Genomic DNA, 16620 nt, shown 5'->3' with positions numbered 1-16620 from the left:
CCTCCGCCCCAAATCTCGCCCGTAGTGTTTTGATGGGTGACTGACAACCTACGTGTGAACGTTAATACTTGTGACAATTAAAAAACATTGCCCATGGTTGGGAAATTAAATATTAAAGTAAAACTCTAAAAGAAAAAGAAAATACGTTTAGTTTTAAGCAGCTCCGTAACAAAAAGGTGTCAATAATTATCTTAAGAAAATGTTTTTGTGGTTATTGATAGGAACCAAATAGGGTAAATATGAGCTGTTCTGTGTTTGTGTACATTATACTAACACATTTTGTCCAGTGTTACAGGTTATATTTTGTAAAGTCTGCTTAATTTTTGGCATTGCGCCAGATCACTTATTTCACAAGTAAGCTTATTTGTCAAGTAAAACACAAAATATTTGTTGAATTTTCATATCCCTGCAAGTTGGGATGATTGCAGGTCAGACACAATTTCAAGACAAAAATAAATTACTGGTAAAAATGACTTGCAGCAAGATCATAAGGTTTAAATGTGGCATCATTACACTGATTTATAACTGGATTTCTTGGCATTTGGGGGCAGTAGAAACAAGCGGTGAACACAACACTGACATATTACCAGCTTCACACACAGCTATTGCACCAAATGGATAAAAGGATGCACTTGGGGGGTGGTGGTGGTGGTGGGGGGTTGTTGGGTCTAAATTATAGGGTAGGGTCTAGACCCACTCTGTAATCTGTAAAGTGTCCTGAGATAACTTACTCCCCTTTCAGCTCTCTTTTGGTCTCCACTGACTCCTAAAGATGACATATCTGGCTCTTTAGCAGCGAAACTGTGTTAAACAGCTACTTTAGGTGATGTGATTGATCCGTATCATTCCATGCCATATGAAGTAATCTATAGTTATAGCCTGTCATGGTCGCTTTGTGAATCTTGTTAGCTCAAGCTTTTCTATCACATTGTGGTAATAAATGTCCCAATTCTGAACTGAACACAGCTTAACTAAGAGAAAGATAGAGTGCTAAAATACAAGAGACATGGAGAGGAATAGGATAGAGACAGGAAGTATTGGGCAATACACAGAGACCAGACTGCAATCATATTAACAGAGGAATAACTGCAACACACAGCGGGGGGGTTTTCTCAGTTTTATTTTTTTTCAATCTGTCTTCCTTTCCTCTCCTGGACTGGCCAATTGTCTTTTGCCATCACCTCTTGCTTGGTATTATTCCTCTCACCTCCTCTGCTTAAGCTACAGTACCAGCCCCTCTATCCCTTTCTCTGGCCCCTCTGCCTTTTCATTTCTCCCTCAGCTCGAGTTATTGTATCTCCCCTCTTACTTCCTCTTTACCCTTTTCTTTTTTATAACGTGAGTCGCTTTTTCGATTTAAAATTTATTTGAGATTTATTTATTAGCAGGGCTCCACGCTATCTTTATAAAGTGGTTGCCGGCTTGGCAACTAGGCATCAGCTTTTGGTTGCCGAAGTTGACAATACGGTTGCCATGTGTTAAACTGCCTATATTTATAGCAATTAATTTCATATGTAACATGTAACACATTTTAATAATTAACAATGAGAGAATGGCTGGTAATTTAATTTCCCATCCCTCTTAAAAAGGGGTGCAAGAGTCACGGCTTGGCTCTATTTTCGAATTTTCAGCACAAAAAGGGGGAATTTAAATGATTAATGAAATGAATTAAATAAAATTGGTTGTTAAAAGACAAACACAGATGAGAAAAGTTTTTTTACAATAACTTTGAAGGCACCACAAGGTTTACCAGTTTGAAGTAAACACAACATTTAGTCTGTGTTGTTTTTCCGACAACAGCAGTGACTAAGTGCTAGTTTGTCTGTTAGTTAGCTGTAGAGGCGGGAGCGTGCCTATGTTCCCACAGCCCTATGTTCCCACATTTAAGATTTTTTCCAAAAGTAAGCCCTATGTTCCCAAATTTCGTTTTTCATGAATTTGTATCAGATTTTATCCCCCTTTCTCCCAATTTGGTAGCCAATCACACCCAACCTATTATCCAGTAGCAATGAACTACAGATGGAATGTACCCTAACACTAACATAGGGCCTAATTTTAAGAAAAATCTTAGAGATGTGGGAACATAGGGTTGTGGGACCATTGGGCTGACCCCATTTAAGTAGTTGTACATTTGCATTCCCAACTTGTAACGATTGTACATTCTTTCCTTTGTATTTTAATATTTTTTTTTTTTGAATATTTGTTCTTGTCTTCTATCCTATTTATTATTTCTTGTATATTCTGTATGTGTGCTGTGTGTCTGATATTTTGCTGCTGTAGTACTGACATTTCCCAATTTGGGATCAATAAAAGTCTGTCTAATCCAATTTTATATTATAAGCAATGACTACAACAGCCTCTAGCCCTCTTTAATGCGCTAAATAAATATCCTAGCGTTATCAGCCTTTATTTATATTTTTGAATATGTTGATATATAAACGTAGTGTCAAATTAATGCACTAGAAATGTGCAGTAATTCATAGCTGCCTCTTGTATGGTTTGTGAATGTTCCTGACTATTTTAGAGTGCCGTTATATCACACTGCGAGCGTGTCGTGCTTGTTTGAGTCAGTGTTGAACTTGGCCGCTCCCTGCACGCCACCGCTGCCTGTCAAAATATACTCGCTGGCTTCCCATTCCTCTTGTTCTAATTCAGTCCTCGTCCATCTGTCTCCCTGTTTCTGTCTCTATTACTACCGCTTCTTCTTCTCTCCCATTCCTCATCTTCATCTCCACCCTTACTCTGCTCTCTCTCGCTCCCTCGCTCTCTCTTAATCTCCTATCTCCGATGCTCATCCTCCCTCTCGGCTCGCGTCAGGTCCTAGACAGCAGAGATAAAGCGCGCCGCTCTCTTGCATTATCAAGCCATCTGTCCACTACCTGCACACAGCTTTTATTACAGCCAGAGTAGATGAGACAGAGGGAGAGAGTGCATATCACCTTATCGTGCATATCTGTCCATTTCTCTGACATATCTAGGCTTGGATATTCCTCCTGTAGCTGTAATAAGGACTGCAGAAAGCACAGAGAGATTTGATCATGCACAATGAAATAAAACATGCAAGAATTCAATCCCCCTTCCAACACTATGGATGGACTTTAATTTATATAATTTAATAAGAGTATTTTAATCCAAATCCGACCCTTTTCCCAAAACCTAACGAGTCGTTTTGTTGCCTTAATTTAACTGCCAATGCCGCAGGACACTCCCCTTATTCTGGCTAAACTCCACTACCACGACGCCTGAAAGAAGTGTCATCTGGCGGTGCCTGTACCCGGCTCGCAATCACCTAATCAACCGGCGCTGGTAGCCGCCGCCCCCGGAGCTCTGTAGCGGCTAAATACAACCAGGACATGCTGCTCAGATTTGATCCTTCTATGGTGCTATAGACCATTCACGTTACAGAGCTTTAGGTGTTTTGGTGAAGAAGCTGAAAATAAAATAAAAACAATATATATATATATAAATAATATATATATATATATATATATATATATATATATATATATATATATATACATACAATAATAATAATAATAATAATAATAATAATAATAATTCAGAAGAGGCAGGGATATATACAGTAGACCAGAAAGGGTACCATTTAAAAATGTTCCGGTACCGATGCCGTGACTTGGGTTCCCAAACGGTTCTTTTTTTTCCGATACCTACAGTATTTAATAAAACAAAAATAAATTACAACATTACGGGACAAATCATTTCATTTCTTTTTCAGCTCTATTACTACATGAGCCCCGTCTCTGTCTCTACGACGTGTAACGTTAGACAGCCAATCACAAGCATTATTAAATCTTGGTAGAAGCATGCCGCATGGCTATTGGCTCACTTCCGCTGATGAGATTTACTCCTTAGGTATTGAAATTGGGCATTGAATGACCAGACTTTGACAAAGTGGGTTATGCACTCACCACTTCCCCGTGTGCTTATGTACATTTAGTCCCATATTATTTGACATTGCTCTAGTTATGTTATGTGCCACTGCGCGCTTTCAGATAGATTTTTGAAGTTGCAGGTTTGAACAGTTAGTTCTTCTTCACCTTCTCTTTGATCCTTTTTGATTTGGTCCACCTTGCAGAAATGTTTGGGGAGGAGCCGCCCAGCAGCATGGTATCGATGGTATCGATGATGTCATCACTGACATCATGGGACAGAACCAAGTCATGGGGGTTAATATTCATGATTAATTTGGTTCATTTGAGGGGTATATTATTTCTTTTCTGTCAAGCAATTCTAATTCTATTAGGTTTTCATGCTTGTCTTTTCATAGTCATAGTTAATATTTAATAATAAGCTATTGCACTGTTCAATCCCTGCACTGTTCTCATTTGCACTACCACCATTACACACAGTCTACCTAGGCACCATTAACTCTTTACATTTCTGTGAGTGATTTTTATAACTCTTTAATTTTCTATGAGTGATTTTTATGTATGTGAGGTATATGTGTTTGTTGTGTTATGGTTGTCTAAGCCACTGGATGCCTAAAGTATCTATCTATCTATCTATCTATCTATCTATCTATCTATCTATCTATCTATCTATCTATCTAATTTTATATAGGTTTCGTCCCACATATGGTTTTCTTTGTTTGTGTAAAATGAGTGCAAACTGTGTCTAGCTTTGTCCAGCTGTTGGTGGAGTTAGAAATGTTTGGCTGAAAGCTAGTGGTGCAGTCCAGGCATGATTGAGAGCCCTAAAAAGGCAGTGGCTTAGGGAGAGGGAAGCCACGCTGATACAAACACGTGGTTAGGAAAAATTGAATGTTTAGGTGTACAAAGAGAAAGAAGTCTTCCTGCCTATCTTTGACGCTCTGGCTACACTACACAACAGAGGGGGGGGGGGTTTCTCGATACTTTAGAGGCAATTTGGTCGGTGCCTAAAAAGTATTGAGTCCGGTACCCAGCCCTACCTAACAAACACTTTGCATTTGGATCGGTGAAAGCTCAATATTTCCTGCAAGAACACAGGTGCTGAAAATTAAATGCTGAAAAATAACATGACAAGTCTTGTTATGACACAAAATGACACATCGTCACTGCTTATTACATGAAATGGCACAAACACCTTGTTCATGACACACACACACACACACACACACACAAACACAGTTTTTGTTGTTTTTGTCCTTCATATATTTTGATATTATTAGTTTTTCATCACATAGTCACGTTATGTTCTGTATGTTCATTTTGTATTCCTTTTAATATTGTGAAATGTTAAGGACACAAAACAGCATGGCATGTCTTGCTAGAACATTAAAAAAAAAAAATTTTTTGTGACATGACATTCTTTTGTTACTGTGACATGACGCGACCCAAATCAAATACCTGTTAATGACATGACACAATATGTTTTTGATCTTGCTATGCAATGACATTGCCTGTTGCAAGGTGTCCTGACTTTAAATGACACACCATGTGCTGTCTCATTGTGACATGACATTTCTTGACAAAATAAAATGAAATTGAAATTAATGCGACGTGTGGCGTAGCATGGCTCGATGAGTCCTTGCTGAAATCTGCTCCTTCACAAAAGCCAAAAAAAACTCTAACAAACTGATCAAAAACCCTTTTCAGCTAAAAGTTGCCTCTGCTCCTGATTTAGTGGTCACTGTACATTTCTTATGGTCAGGATCTTTGAGTAATGGCCGTAAGAACACGGGATCACGGGCACAAGAAGCTAAATTCTTTTTTGGCAGAGTTACTTGTCTTGCCATTTGGGACACTAGGACATCAGGGACAAGCTTGGACTAATATAGAGCTCAACCGTGTGGTTCCAGAAGTAAAAATCCCATTCATGTTCTCCATAAGGATTTAGATTATCAGCCATGATGTCTAAACAATCGGAGGTAGACTGACCACGAGCTCTGAGGTTGCAAAACGATGGTTCTTAGCCCTGTAGATGCCACAAGGCCGTATGAAGTCAACCTTTGCTTTAAGAAAAACGCGTTTTACTTGCGATCTTATAGAGAAATACTACACCACCCATAATCCTCGCGGTTACCATGGAAATGTTTACGGCGCCCACGCACCCGTTAATGGCTAGAGCGGACTGCTACCTCTGAAGTCTATGATAGATTCTCTACACAGTCTTGTACTTTTTGCATGTTTCGCCATTTTTAAAATGTTCTTTTGCGTCCAATCATGTGTTTTATGGTCACGGTTGATCTCGTAGCTGGTTGGTTTGGTTCCAGGCTTAAAGCTTTAGTGCGGAACTTTTTTTGTTATCAATGAACGTAAGTTACATTCAAGCCATTGCCAAATGAGTTGCTGCAAAGCTAATTAAGACTATCAGCTCCACAACGCATGCCTATGTTTAGAAACTGGTGTCGTCCGGTGACTTTCGCGCGCAGATACTCCAGTGAAGATAAGGACCTCTTCTGAAGAGTCCGCCATTTTTTTTTAATCCTCCCAGTCCTCCTTGGCTTCTAGCAACTGAATGGAGGAGGGGTTGGGAGTGGTACGCGGTCACGGAAGGTTTGTATCATGTACTGTAGATGCGCTGACAGTTTTGTTGTCATTACTTAGAATTCCTCATGGGGGAGACAGAAACTACGCACTATAGCTTTAAAATTTAATTTATAAGCATTTAATGAAATGTCAATGGAGATACTAAACAGGGAAAAACACTTCCGGAACTGGGGCCATTAAAAAAGTGAGTTCTATTGGCCCTTCAGCTCGAAAGACCCGCCTCCCTGTGGAGGTTTTCTGAGAGGAGACACAATGGCAGACCCACGGCGCACTAGACAGCAGTGGTGGAATGTAACTAAGAACATTTACTCAAGTAATGTACTTTTGTACACATGTTTGGGTACTTGTACTTTACTTGAGTCTTTTCATGCCACTTTCTACTTCTACTCCATTACATTTCAGAGAGAAATATTGGACTTTTACTCCACTACATTCATCTGACAGCTTACACGTGGCTGGCTATTTTCATAAACGGACATTTCAACCTCTCCGGTTTCAAAAATAACATCGTGCACAGCTGTCAGTTTTCAGGAAAGTGTTCGTTTACACGTACCCATATATATATATATATACATATACATACATATATATATATATATATATATATATACACCGTCAATGCCGTCAAGATCATGCCAAACCTGTAGGTGGCGGTGTAACAAGAAGCTCAAGCCCACGTTAGCCAATCAGAATCCCGAAAATAACGGATCACTTCCTCTCTCTTCTCTTCCTCACTTCCTCGGCTGCCCAAACCTCTGTTTGTCTCAGTTTACATGCAAACGCGCAAACGAAGTTTTCCAAAATCTCCACTCTGGCCAGAGGTTTTAGAAAGACTCGTTTTCAGAGGCAAATTCTCTGTTTGCGTGTAAACCAAGGGCACAAACGAATGCTACGTTTACACGTGGCTGGCTATTTTCATAAACGGACATTTCAACCTCTCAGTTTTCAGAAAAGTGTTCGTTTATATGTACCCGTGTATATATGCCGTCAATGCCGTCAAGAGCATGCCAGACCTGTAGGTGGCGGTGTAACGAGAACTCAAGCCCAAGTTAGCCAATCACGATCCCGACAATAGCAACAACAGCAACCAATCACGTCCTCTTTCTCTCTCTCGGCTGCTTAAACCTCCGTTTGTCTCAGTTTACATGCAAACGAAGTTTTCCAAAATCTCCACTTTGGCCAGAGTTTTTAGAAATAATCGTTTTCTGTGATAAAAACGGGGTTTTCGTGTAAATGAGAGGCCAAACCGCAGGAAAATATCTGCATCTTCCCTTCGTGTAAACGGGGCCTTAGTTACTCCCACTCTGTGGGTGGGCATTTTTCCCCTGCAGGAGGCAGTCCGAGTGGCAAGGTGTGGCAGGAGGATCAGCCACAGCTGAATCCACTCTGCCTGATTGCCTTCTGTTTCCTCTTTGGGATGACTGGAGCTGAGCAGTTGAGAGTCTCTCGGTCCTCACAGCCAGCAGGGGTTGATTTTGGTTTGGTTTCTCCGGTCTATTGGGTTCGGTGTTGTTTTCCACACACTCACCTTCATACATGCCCTCACTACACTACGGATACCACTGAAATACATGTTTTATCCAATTTCATAGTACTATTCAATTTGGGTTAAGTTGGTTTTAATGTAATCCTTAACTATGTGTGGTCTCCCTTATTTTGTTTTGAATTTGACCTGGTTCATGACACTAGTTACTTTACAAAATTAAGAATTTTGCACACAAAACATGTAATTTATAAAATAGATTATTTTATTATAAATGAAACTAGCGAACAATATAATGGCGTACAAGTCCGGCTGAAATGATTAGTCCATTAAACACACCACTATTTGGATCCTTTACACCTTCTGAAATGGGAGGATTTTTCTGCATCTAGTACGTTTACTTTTAATACTTTAAGTACATTCTCCTAAGCAACACTTTCACTGCAGGGCGTTTACTTGTAACAGAGTAAGTACAGTGTGGTATTAGGCTCTAAATACTTCTATCTCCGCTGCTAGACAGACTGCTATCCTGTCTGACTTGGGACCACTTCAGGATCCCCCAGGAGGAGTGGAAGGAGTACATTTGGGCCGCTCGGCTTAGTCTGCTGACATCCTAACCTGAGCGCAGCAGGAAACGGATCAATGGCTTTCAGCTACCTTTGCGAGAACATGTATTGTAGTGCCTTTCCTACCACAGAATCTGTTAGGGTGGTTTTAAACCCTCTGCAAACGCAATTTAAGCTTTGTTAGAGCAACATTTAGACACGTAATGAAATCGATACAAGTTGCGGATGCAGCCGGAGTGGAAGCACTTGTAGTTTGATGCTTCCAGTACGAGTCCCTACAGGATTGACTCAAATGTTGATGTTTTCTCCTCACTATGAAAGATGTACGTAGGCGCCAGGACTCTAATTCACACTCCCGGTCATTAGACACTCGTCTCTTCACACCTCATCCTGTGTTACACTACTCAGCCTATGTCGTGTTGCTGTGGCCAATCAGTGCATTATCTTGTTGTGCGTTTGCTAGAAAGTCATTTACACTTAGATAGCGGTAACAACTGCATTCATTTGAGAAGCTCTTTATGACACACATAGTGTGTTTACCCCAGGTATGTGGAAGACTTTTTTCCAGGCATTTTTACATTACATGGTACCTGCTCGACTCTACTCGGCTCGACCAGGGTGCCCCGTCCTCCATTTTCCATTGCAGATTTAGTACCGCCTCATGCCTGAGGCGAGCGTCGCTGGTCGCGATAGCGACGCCACAGGAAACTGCCGTGACCCAACTCGACATGCGCAGAACGTCGAAGGTGTGTTGTTTTTGATTCTCGGCATGTGGCTGTTTGCCAGAAGACACATTTTGTTTCAACAGAAGCTGGAGATGGCAAAAAAACAAAACACCGCTGGCTAAACTATTTAAAAATGGCGGGTTTGTTCAGGACACCCCCGTCTGTCGCTAGATGACGCAGTGATTAGTGACGATTCTCTCCGACCAATCAGTAGTCTGCAGGTTTTCACGTCACCTTTTGGTATCGCCTCAGCTCGCTTAGAACCTGGACGGAGGTGGTACTAAAAAAGTACCTGGGACTTTTTTTTGTAATGGAAAACCAAAAAAGGCGAGGCGAGTCAAGCAGGTACCATGTAATGGAAAAACGCCACTAGGTTCTTGTATTTGGCGGGGGTTGAGGGGGTTATTCAATAAATAACATGCATTTTCACATCCTTTCAGACCATTATTATCACCATATCTGTGTCTAAAATGCTGGAAAAGCTAGAGCAGGTAATGATAAATAAAAAAACATTCAAAAAGCTTAAAGACAATGGGGACCAACTACAATCATTGGATTTGACAACAGTCTTTTAGTTAGTGCTGTGCTAAGTTCTGCTCTGCTTGTGTTCTCTTTCTTTCCTCTTTTTCTCCTTTTTTTGTATTTTAAAAAAGGCTTTTTTTTTAACATCGAGGCCAAGGGGACTTCAGCCTTTTGGCATAGGCCCTGTTTACACGAATACGCTTGCGGGTGAAAACGACAAAATATTTTATCAGATGTGACTTTTGTTTAGACGGCGACAGTGTTTTTGGGGCTTAAAAACACAGAAAAAGTCAAACCACCCTCCAGAGTGGAAATCTTAAAAAAAACGCTCCACCGTCACGTTCCCGTCTAAAGGGTAAAAAACGCACTGTGCGAGTGTGTGTGTGTGTGTGTGTATGCCGTGTGTGAATTGTTTGGAGCAATAACTCCTCCTCGTCTGTCCAGACAAAATTGTCAGCTTTTGTTGTTGTGGTTTCGTGCTACTAGGGAGAGAAGTAGAAGGAAGGTTCTGCTTCACACTACCACCTAGCCGCCTGGTGTGCATACTACATTGAATTTCACACTTTTGCGTCGCCATATGCACGCAGATGTCCCCCCCAAAACGCTCGTCTAAATGCAGAATATAAAGTGAGAACGCAACGCAACTCTTGTGTTTTCTCTTCAGATCGTTTCCGTCTAAACATAGCCTAATTCTGCCATTTTTAACCCATGTATAATCATGTGTTTGATTAATTTGCACTGTCCCCTTCTTAAATAAACTGAACTGAATACACTGCTAATGATTGCTTTTACATAGCTAATCTCCATGAGGCTGCCCTTACATGAAGGACACTCTGTTTCTTATCTAAGGTGTTGTGAGCTAAGCATCGTTAGCGTGGCGAGCGTCGTCTTTGCACAAACACCAAACCCAAACTGACCACCAAGTACTGGCTAAATAAAGGGACACTTTTATTTGGAGACACAATATCTGGCATCACAATGATTTATGCTGCATAAACTTCACCTGAATTCTAATATGTGTCCTTCTAAAAAGGGTGTAAGTGTGTCTTTCTGCGAGTGACTTACTGGTTTGGAGTGGATTTCTTTGGCATAGAGGGGTTGGAGGAACTCCGAGTCCCCTTCCAGTTTCAGGCCCTTCTCTGTTATTCTCAGGTTGCCCATGCCGTCCTGTGAGAAACAAAGACACAGGCACAATTAGTCAATGTTCTCTTCTCGTGTTTTTAGAGCAAGTATATATCAACTGGCCATGAATTCCACACAGATGCAGGGTTTTTCCTGCATACAGGAATGTTTGGCTAGCCTGGTCCTACCAGACTCTGGTACATTAGCCTGGTCCTACCAGACTCTGGTCCATTAGCCTGGTCCTACCAGACTCTGGTCCATTAGCCTGGTCCTACCAGACTCTGGTACATTAGCCTGGTCCTACCAGACTCTGGTACACTAGCCTGGTCCTACCAGACTCTGGTCCATTAGCCTGGTCCTACCAGACTCTGGTACATTAGACTGGTCCTACCAGACTCTGGTCCATTTCATTAGTCCAGAGAGTCTGGTCTCTCTCCATTGACAAGTGTTAACTTCCTTGAAGGCGGGTACTCTGTTGAAGTTTAAAACTATTGGATCTGCCCAGAGCCACTCTGGATCTGCCAGAACCAATCGCTCACGTTTGGTCTTGACGTCGGCTTAGCATCGCTAGCGTTCGCCTTAGCCAACTCCTTCACCACTAACGGAGCGAGCTGGAAAATCTAATCGTTCTCAGCCACTCCCTCTGTTCGCTGATTGGACCGGTAAAGATTTGACCGGAGAAAACCCAAGAATATACCGCAAACCCAGACGATGTACTGAAGGGAAATGAAAATTGAGCGGACGTACATAGGAGGGCGGAGCCAGGCTAATGTTTGGCGCCGCCCCCCAAAGAGGTTTTAGCCAGTCCCAAAGGAAAATCACTAGCACCAAAATGAAAAGAATTGAGAATAATAAATAGCGATTCAAATCCTCTCCAAATGTGTTTAAGAGCAATTTACCAAACAAGCTTTGAACAAGCAGAACATAATCTTGATTATGAGCACTAATAAACTCAGTTTGATCTCTAGAGTCAGCCTGTACCAGACTCTCCTTGGGATTTATTGAAATATTAAAATGTTTTCAGCAGTTTTATTAATTGGGGTTTCATTTACTCAAGCATAATATACATTTTTGTTCATGAAATTGTCAGAAGTAACAGGAAAATGCTTAGATTTCTGTCAAATAAGGTAACATTGCCTTCATTGCCTTTACTGTACGCGGACCGATCATGCTTACTGTTGTGTGTAGTCACTCCCCAAAAGGCCTGTTCTGAGCCAGGAAAAACACTGATGTCCACATACATGTTAACCCTCATGATGTTCTTGGGTCAAATTTGAACTGTTTTCAAAGTTGTTTTATAACAGAAAATATGGGACGTCGAAATAAACGCTGAACATGTAAAAAAATGTAATAAAATAAAATAACGTTAGGAAAAGCAACAAAAACAATGAAAAAACTGTCAAAAACACTGAAAGAAGACCTACAAACTTTAGAAAAAGCAACAAAAACGCCAAAAAAAAGTGCCCAAAACATTGAAAAAGTCACAAAAACATCGAAAAAAAAGCCATACAAAATTTGAAAGAAAAAAAAAAATTCGAGTTGGACGGGAAAACAACACAAGGGTTAAAGACAAATCACGGATGTGAACGTCAACTTGCGGCAACAGCTCTGTAATGGTTGTCTAACTCTGTGTATTTCCTCTTTTCTTCTTCTTTCTTTTTGAGCGGAGCTGGTCGGGAACTTCAGTGTAAACTGACAACAAAATTGTATCGTACACTCACCTAAAGGATTATTAGGAACACCTGTTAAATTTCACGTTAATGAAATTATCTAATCAATAAATCACATGGCAGCTGCTTCAGTGCATTTAGGGGTGTGGTCCAGGTCTAGACAATCTCCTGAACTCCAGACTGAATGTCAGAATGGGAAAGAAAGGTGATCTAAGCAACTTTTAGTGTGGCATGGTTGTTGGTGCCAGACAGGCTGGTCTGAGTATGTCACAATCTGCTCAGTTACTGGGATTTTAACGCACAACCATTTCTAGGGTTTATAAAGAATGGTCTGAAAAAGGAAAAACATCCAGTATGCTGCAGTCCTGGGGGGTGAAAATGCCTTGTTGATGCTAGAGGTCAGAGGAGAATGGGCCGAGTGATTCAAGCTGATAGAAGATCAACTTTGACTCAAATAACCACTCGTTACAACCGAGGTATGCAGCAAAGCATTTGTGAAGCCACAACATGAACAACTTTGAGGCGGATGGGCTACAACAGCAGAAGATCCCACCGGGTACCACTCATCTCCACCAAAAATAGGAACATGAGGCTACAATTTGCACGAGTGCACCAAAATTGGACAGTTGAAGACTGTAAAAATGTTGCCTGGTCTGATGAGTCTCGATTTCTGTTGAGACATTCAGATGGTAGAGTCAGAATTTGGCGTAAACAGAACGAGAACATGGATCTGTCATGCCTTGTTACCACTGGGCAGGCTGCTGGTGGTGGTGGGGGTGTAATGGTGTGTGGGATCCCTTTCACCTTCAGAACTGCCTTAATTCTTTGTGGCATTGATTCAACAAGGTGCTGGAAGCATTCTTTAGAAATGTTGGCCCATATTGATAGGATAGGGTCAAACACGGTATTAGTATGGTGTTCCTAATAATCCTTTAGGTGAGTGTATTTCCTGCCAAAATAATGCAGAGCCATGAGCGTGTATCGCTGGCTGGTTCTAACACCTGCATTTTGATAACACACACCTGTTAGTAATCTAAGTGGCAAGATTGCTGTGTGGGGAACACACTCTTAACACTGTCCACAGACAGTATTAGAGTCATTACGCTGATGAGATGCCCTAATCTCTTAATCTTTTTGAATGCATGGTAAATACTTGACTTCAGCATCAGTATTACAAACTGATCCATTGGCAAACAAGGCGGAAAAATCGCATATACAAACAGCCCAGGCTCGTACTATTCTTCATTATCAAATACAAAGAATATGCTGTATTATATAAATAAATATGGGATGAGATATGTCTCATTAAGTGTGTGTGAACAAATTGACAATGTTTGTGTGCGTGTGTAATCTGTAAATATAAAAACACATTCCACAAACACAAATAAGATTTGTAAACTCACAAAAAGAATTAGCAAATACAAAACGGATCTGCAAATACGCAAACAAGTTCCTCAAATTAAGAAAATATATATCTGTAAGTACATTACACACTTTTACAAATAAAAAAAAAAGCATTTGCTAACGTCTTCATAACATTTGCAACTTTCAAATGGACATTTGTGAATCCAGTTTTTATCTGTGAATCGACAAAAGGCATTTGTGGATCTCAATTCGATTTGAAAGTTGCAAATGTTACGAAGGTGTTCACAAATACTTTTCATTTAACTGTAAATGTGTGTTATGCACTTACAGCTATTTATTTTATCTGTGGAACTTGTTTGTGTATTTGCAAATTAGTTTTTGTGAGTTTAGAAATCTTATTTTTGTATTTGTGGAAAGTGTTTAATATTTACAGATTACACATTTACACACAGATTGTCAATCTGTTCACACACATTTAATGAGACAAATCTAACCCCGTACATCAACATTTAAAGACTGATCAATGCACTGTATTTCCACTGTATTACAGACGGATCAGGTATGCTATCGTGCTAATCATGTGAGCAATATTACCATAAAAGAGGGGAATTAAATGCATTATTGTATCTAAAATGTTACGTTTAATATAAGCCTGTAACAACTACTACATAATTGTCTAATTGACCATTTTTTTTAAATAATCGCGGTTTCTTTGTTTAACGGCAATTCATTGCTAACATTAGCCAAGGTCTTATTTCATATGACAGGTAATTCTTGATTTGGCTTAGATATGCCAAATTGTATTTATATAAGTGATTATTGGTCAGACTATGTCTTTTTATTATTATTTCAATTTTAAGGTTTTGGCTCTTCACCCTAAACACGTTCATAGCAACAAAAATGACAAGGGGGGTGGGGGATAGTTAGAAAAAATGTTTTATGATAATAAAGAGGCGTGGTTTACTTCATAGGCCGTGTATTTGTGTTACTCCTAGACTGTATAATATTAACGGACAGAGCCATGTGTGACGTCACCCGTTGGTTTGTGGAGATCTGCTACGAGTCGTCGAGTTTGCTGTTACGGGCGCAGCCACCTTGGTTGCGGATGTGACGATTTTAGACCTGAGGATGGAGTGAGGGTGGAGCCATAGACTGTTGGGCTAACTCTGTGACGTTAGCTGAGAGTTGGCAACGCTGCTTACACTCTACGTTACACACGTTCACTGGCAATCTGGATGCAACTGCTGCTGAAAGCTAGCCTACATAATTCAAGGTAAGATTTAGCTTCGTTAGGTTTTAAATATATCTTTATCCAATAGTTATATTACATATAAGACAGGCCGCTGATTGTCAATCACATCATAGCCACGCCCTAAAACACCCTCTGCTTTATCGTCAATTTTGAAATCAATGAGACCATAATTAAAAAAATGAACATCATTCTGTGTTGCAGAAGACTTAAAACTAGCGATTGAGACCACAAACACATTATGAATATGTTTATTGAGGTAATAAATCAAGTGAGAAGTGGGTCACTTTCTCATAGACTGCTACAGAAACCGACCTCCTTTTGCAATGGCACGTGTCGCCCCCTGCTGGAATTCAGATAGAATGCAGGTTTAAGGCACTTTAGTATTTGGAGCACTTTGCCGAAACCGGATGCTTTGTCCATTTAATATTAACAGTCTATGGTGTTACTATATTATCGGGTTCACATGACAGTTATATACCCAAAAGACCCAAAACTTTAATACATTAATACATTAAATTTTACTGAAAGAGATATTTGCATTGCTATTCGCAATTATTTCTGAGACACTTAATTGTAGAGCAAAATTTGGAATTGTCACAGGTCTAGTTTAATCTCAATTGAAACAAAATAACAAAAGTAGTTTTACTGAGTCAATACTGAATGGATGCATCTAAGGATGTACATTCATATCATTCAGTTATATATATATATATATATATATATATATATATATATATATATATATATATAAGTCCATTCACCTGACTGACCTGCACTTCTTTTTCAGACCCTTTATGGTAAACACAACTTAGGGCGTTTTCACACATACCTCGTTTGGTCCGGACTTTCGGACTTTTTAGTTTCATCCGAACCAAAATTAAAGGTGTGAAACCTCCCCCGGACCACGGTCCAGATCAAAAGACCACATTTTGGTCCGACAAAAAGAGGTGGTCTCGGTCCGGACTAAACCGAACCATGGTCCGGTTCGTTGATAGTGTGAAAGCATCTTTTGGATGGTTCGGACTTTTGGACCAAATACAGGAAGCTCTGGCAGGCTCTCCTCGTGTTACAAGACCGGGGAAGCTCCTTTAAGGAATAGCTCGGTGCTTAGTGAGAGAGAGAGAGAGAGAGAGAGAGAGAGAGAGAGAGAGAGAGAGAGAGATGGTAAATGCGCTCAGAGCAGACAGCTGTCGGCTATCAGATCAGAGAATACATCAGCAGTTTATTTGTTAAGTGGTAGTAAATGTACAGTGTAGGTTTCAGTTTGTCTCTGAATAAATGCTCCAGAAAGAAAGTTCCCGTGTCTTGCTTCTCTACATCACAACAAAACAAAAAGAGCCACGGCAGTAGGGGAGAGCAGCGGTCAGTTGAATAGCCTAAACTCGGACCCAGAGAGAGGATACGAGAGGACGGGGAAGCCGTCA

The 16620-nt window shown here is 40.4% G+C and overlaps 1 protein-coding gene across 6 annotated transcripts in view; it reads right to left on the bottom strand.

The window, feature by feature from the left end:
* The window catches only part of sgcd (sarcoglycan, delta (dystrophin-associated glycoprotein)), a 383518-nt gene that overhangs the window by 97587 nt on the left and 269311 nt on the right, over positions 1–16620 (bottom strand). For all 6 annotated transcript variants that reach the window (XM_039778324.1, XM_039778327.1, XM_039778323.1 and 3 more), the window contains one exon: positions 10853–10954. In XM_039778324.1, the coding sequence (XP_039634258.1) occupies positions 10853–10954 (102 nt within the window). The remainder of the gene's footprint in view (positions 1–10852; positions 10955–16620) is intronic.

Source organism: Perca fluviatilis, chromosome 16, assembly GCF_010015445.1.
Source record: "Perca fluviatilis chromosome 16, GENO_Pfluv_1.0, whole genome shotgun sequence".
NCBI lineage: Eukaryota > Metazoa > Chordata > Actinopteri > Perciformes > Percidae > Perca > Perca fluviatilis.
Note: the sequence above shows the minus strand (reverse complement) of the source record. Positions and strands in the feature narration are given on the sequence as shown.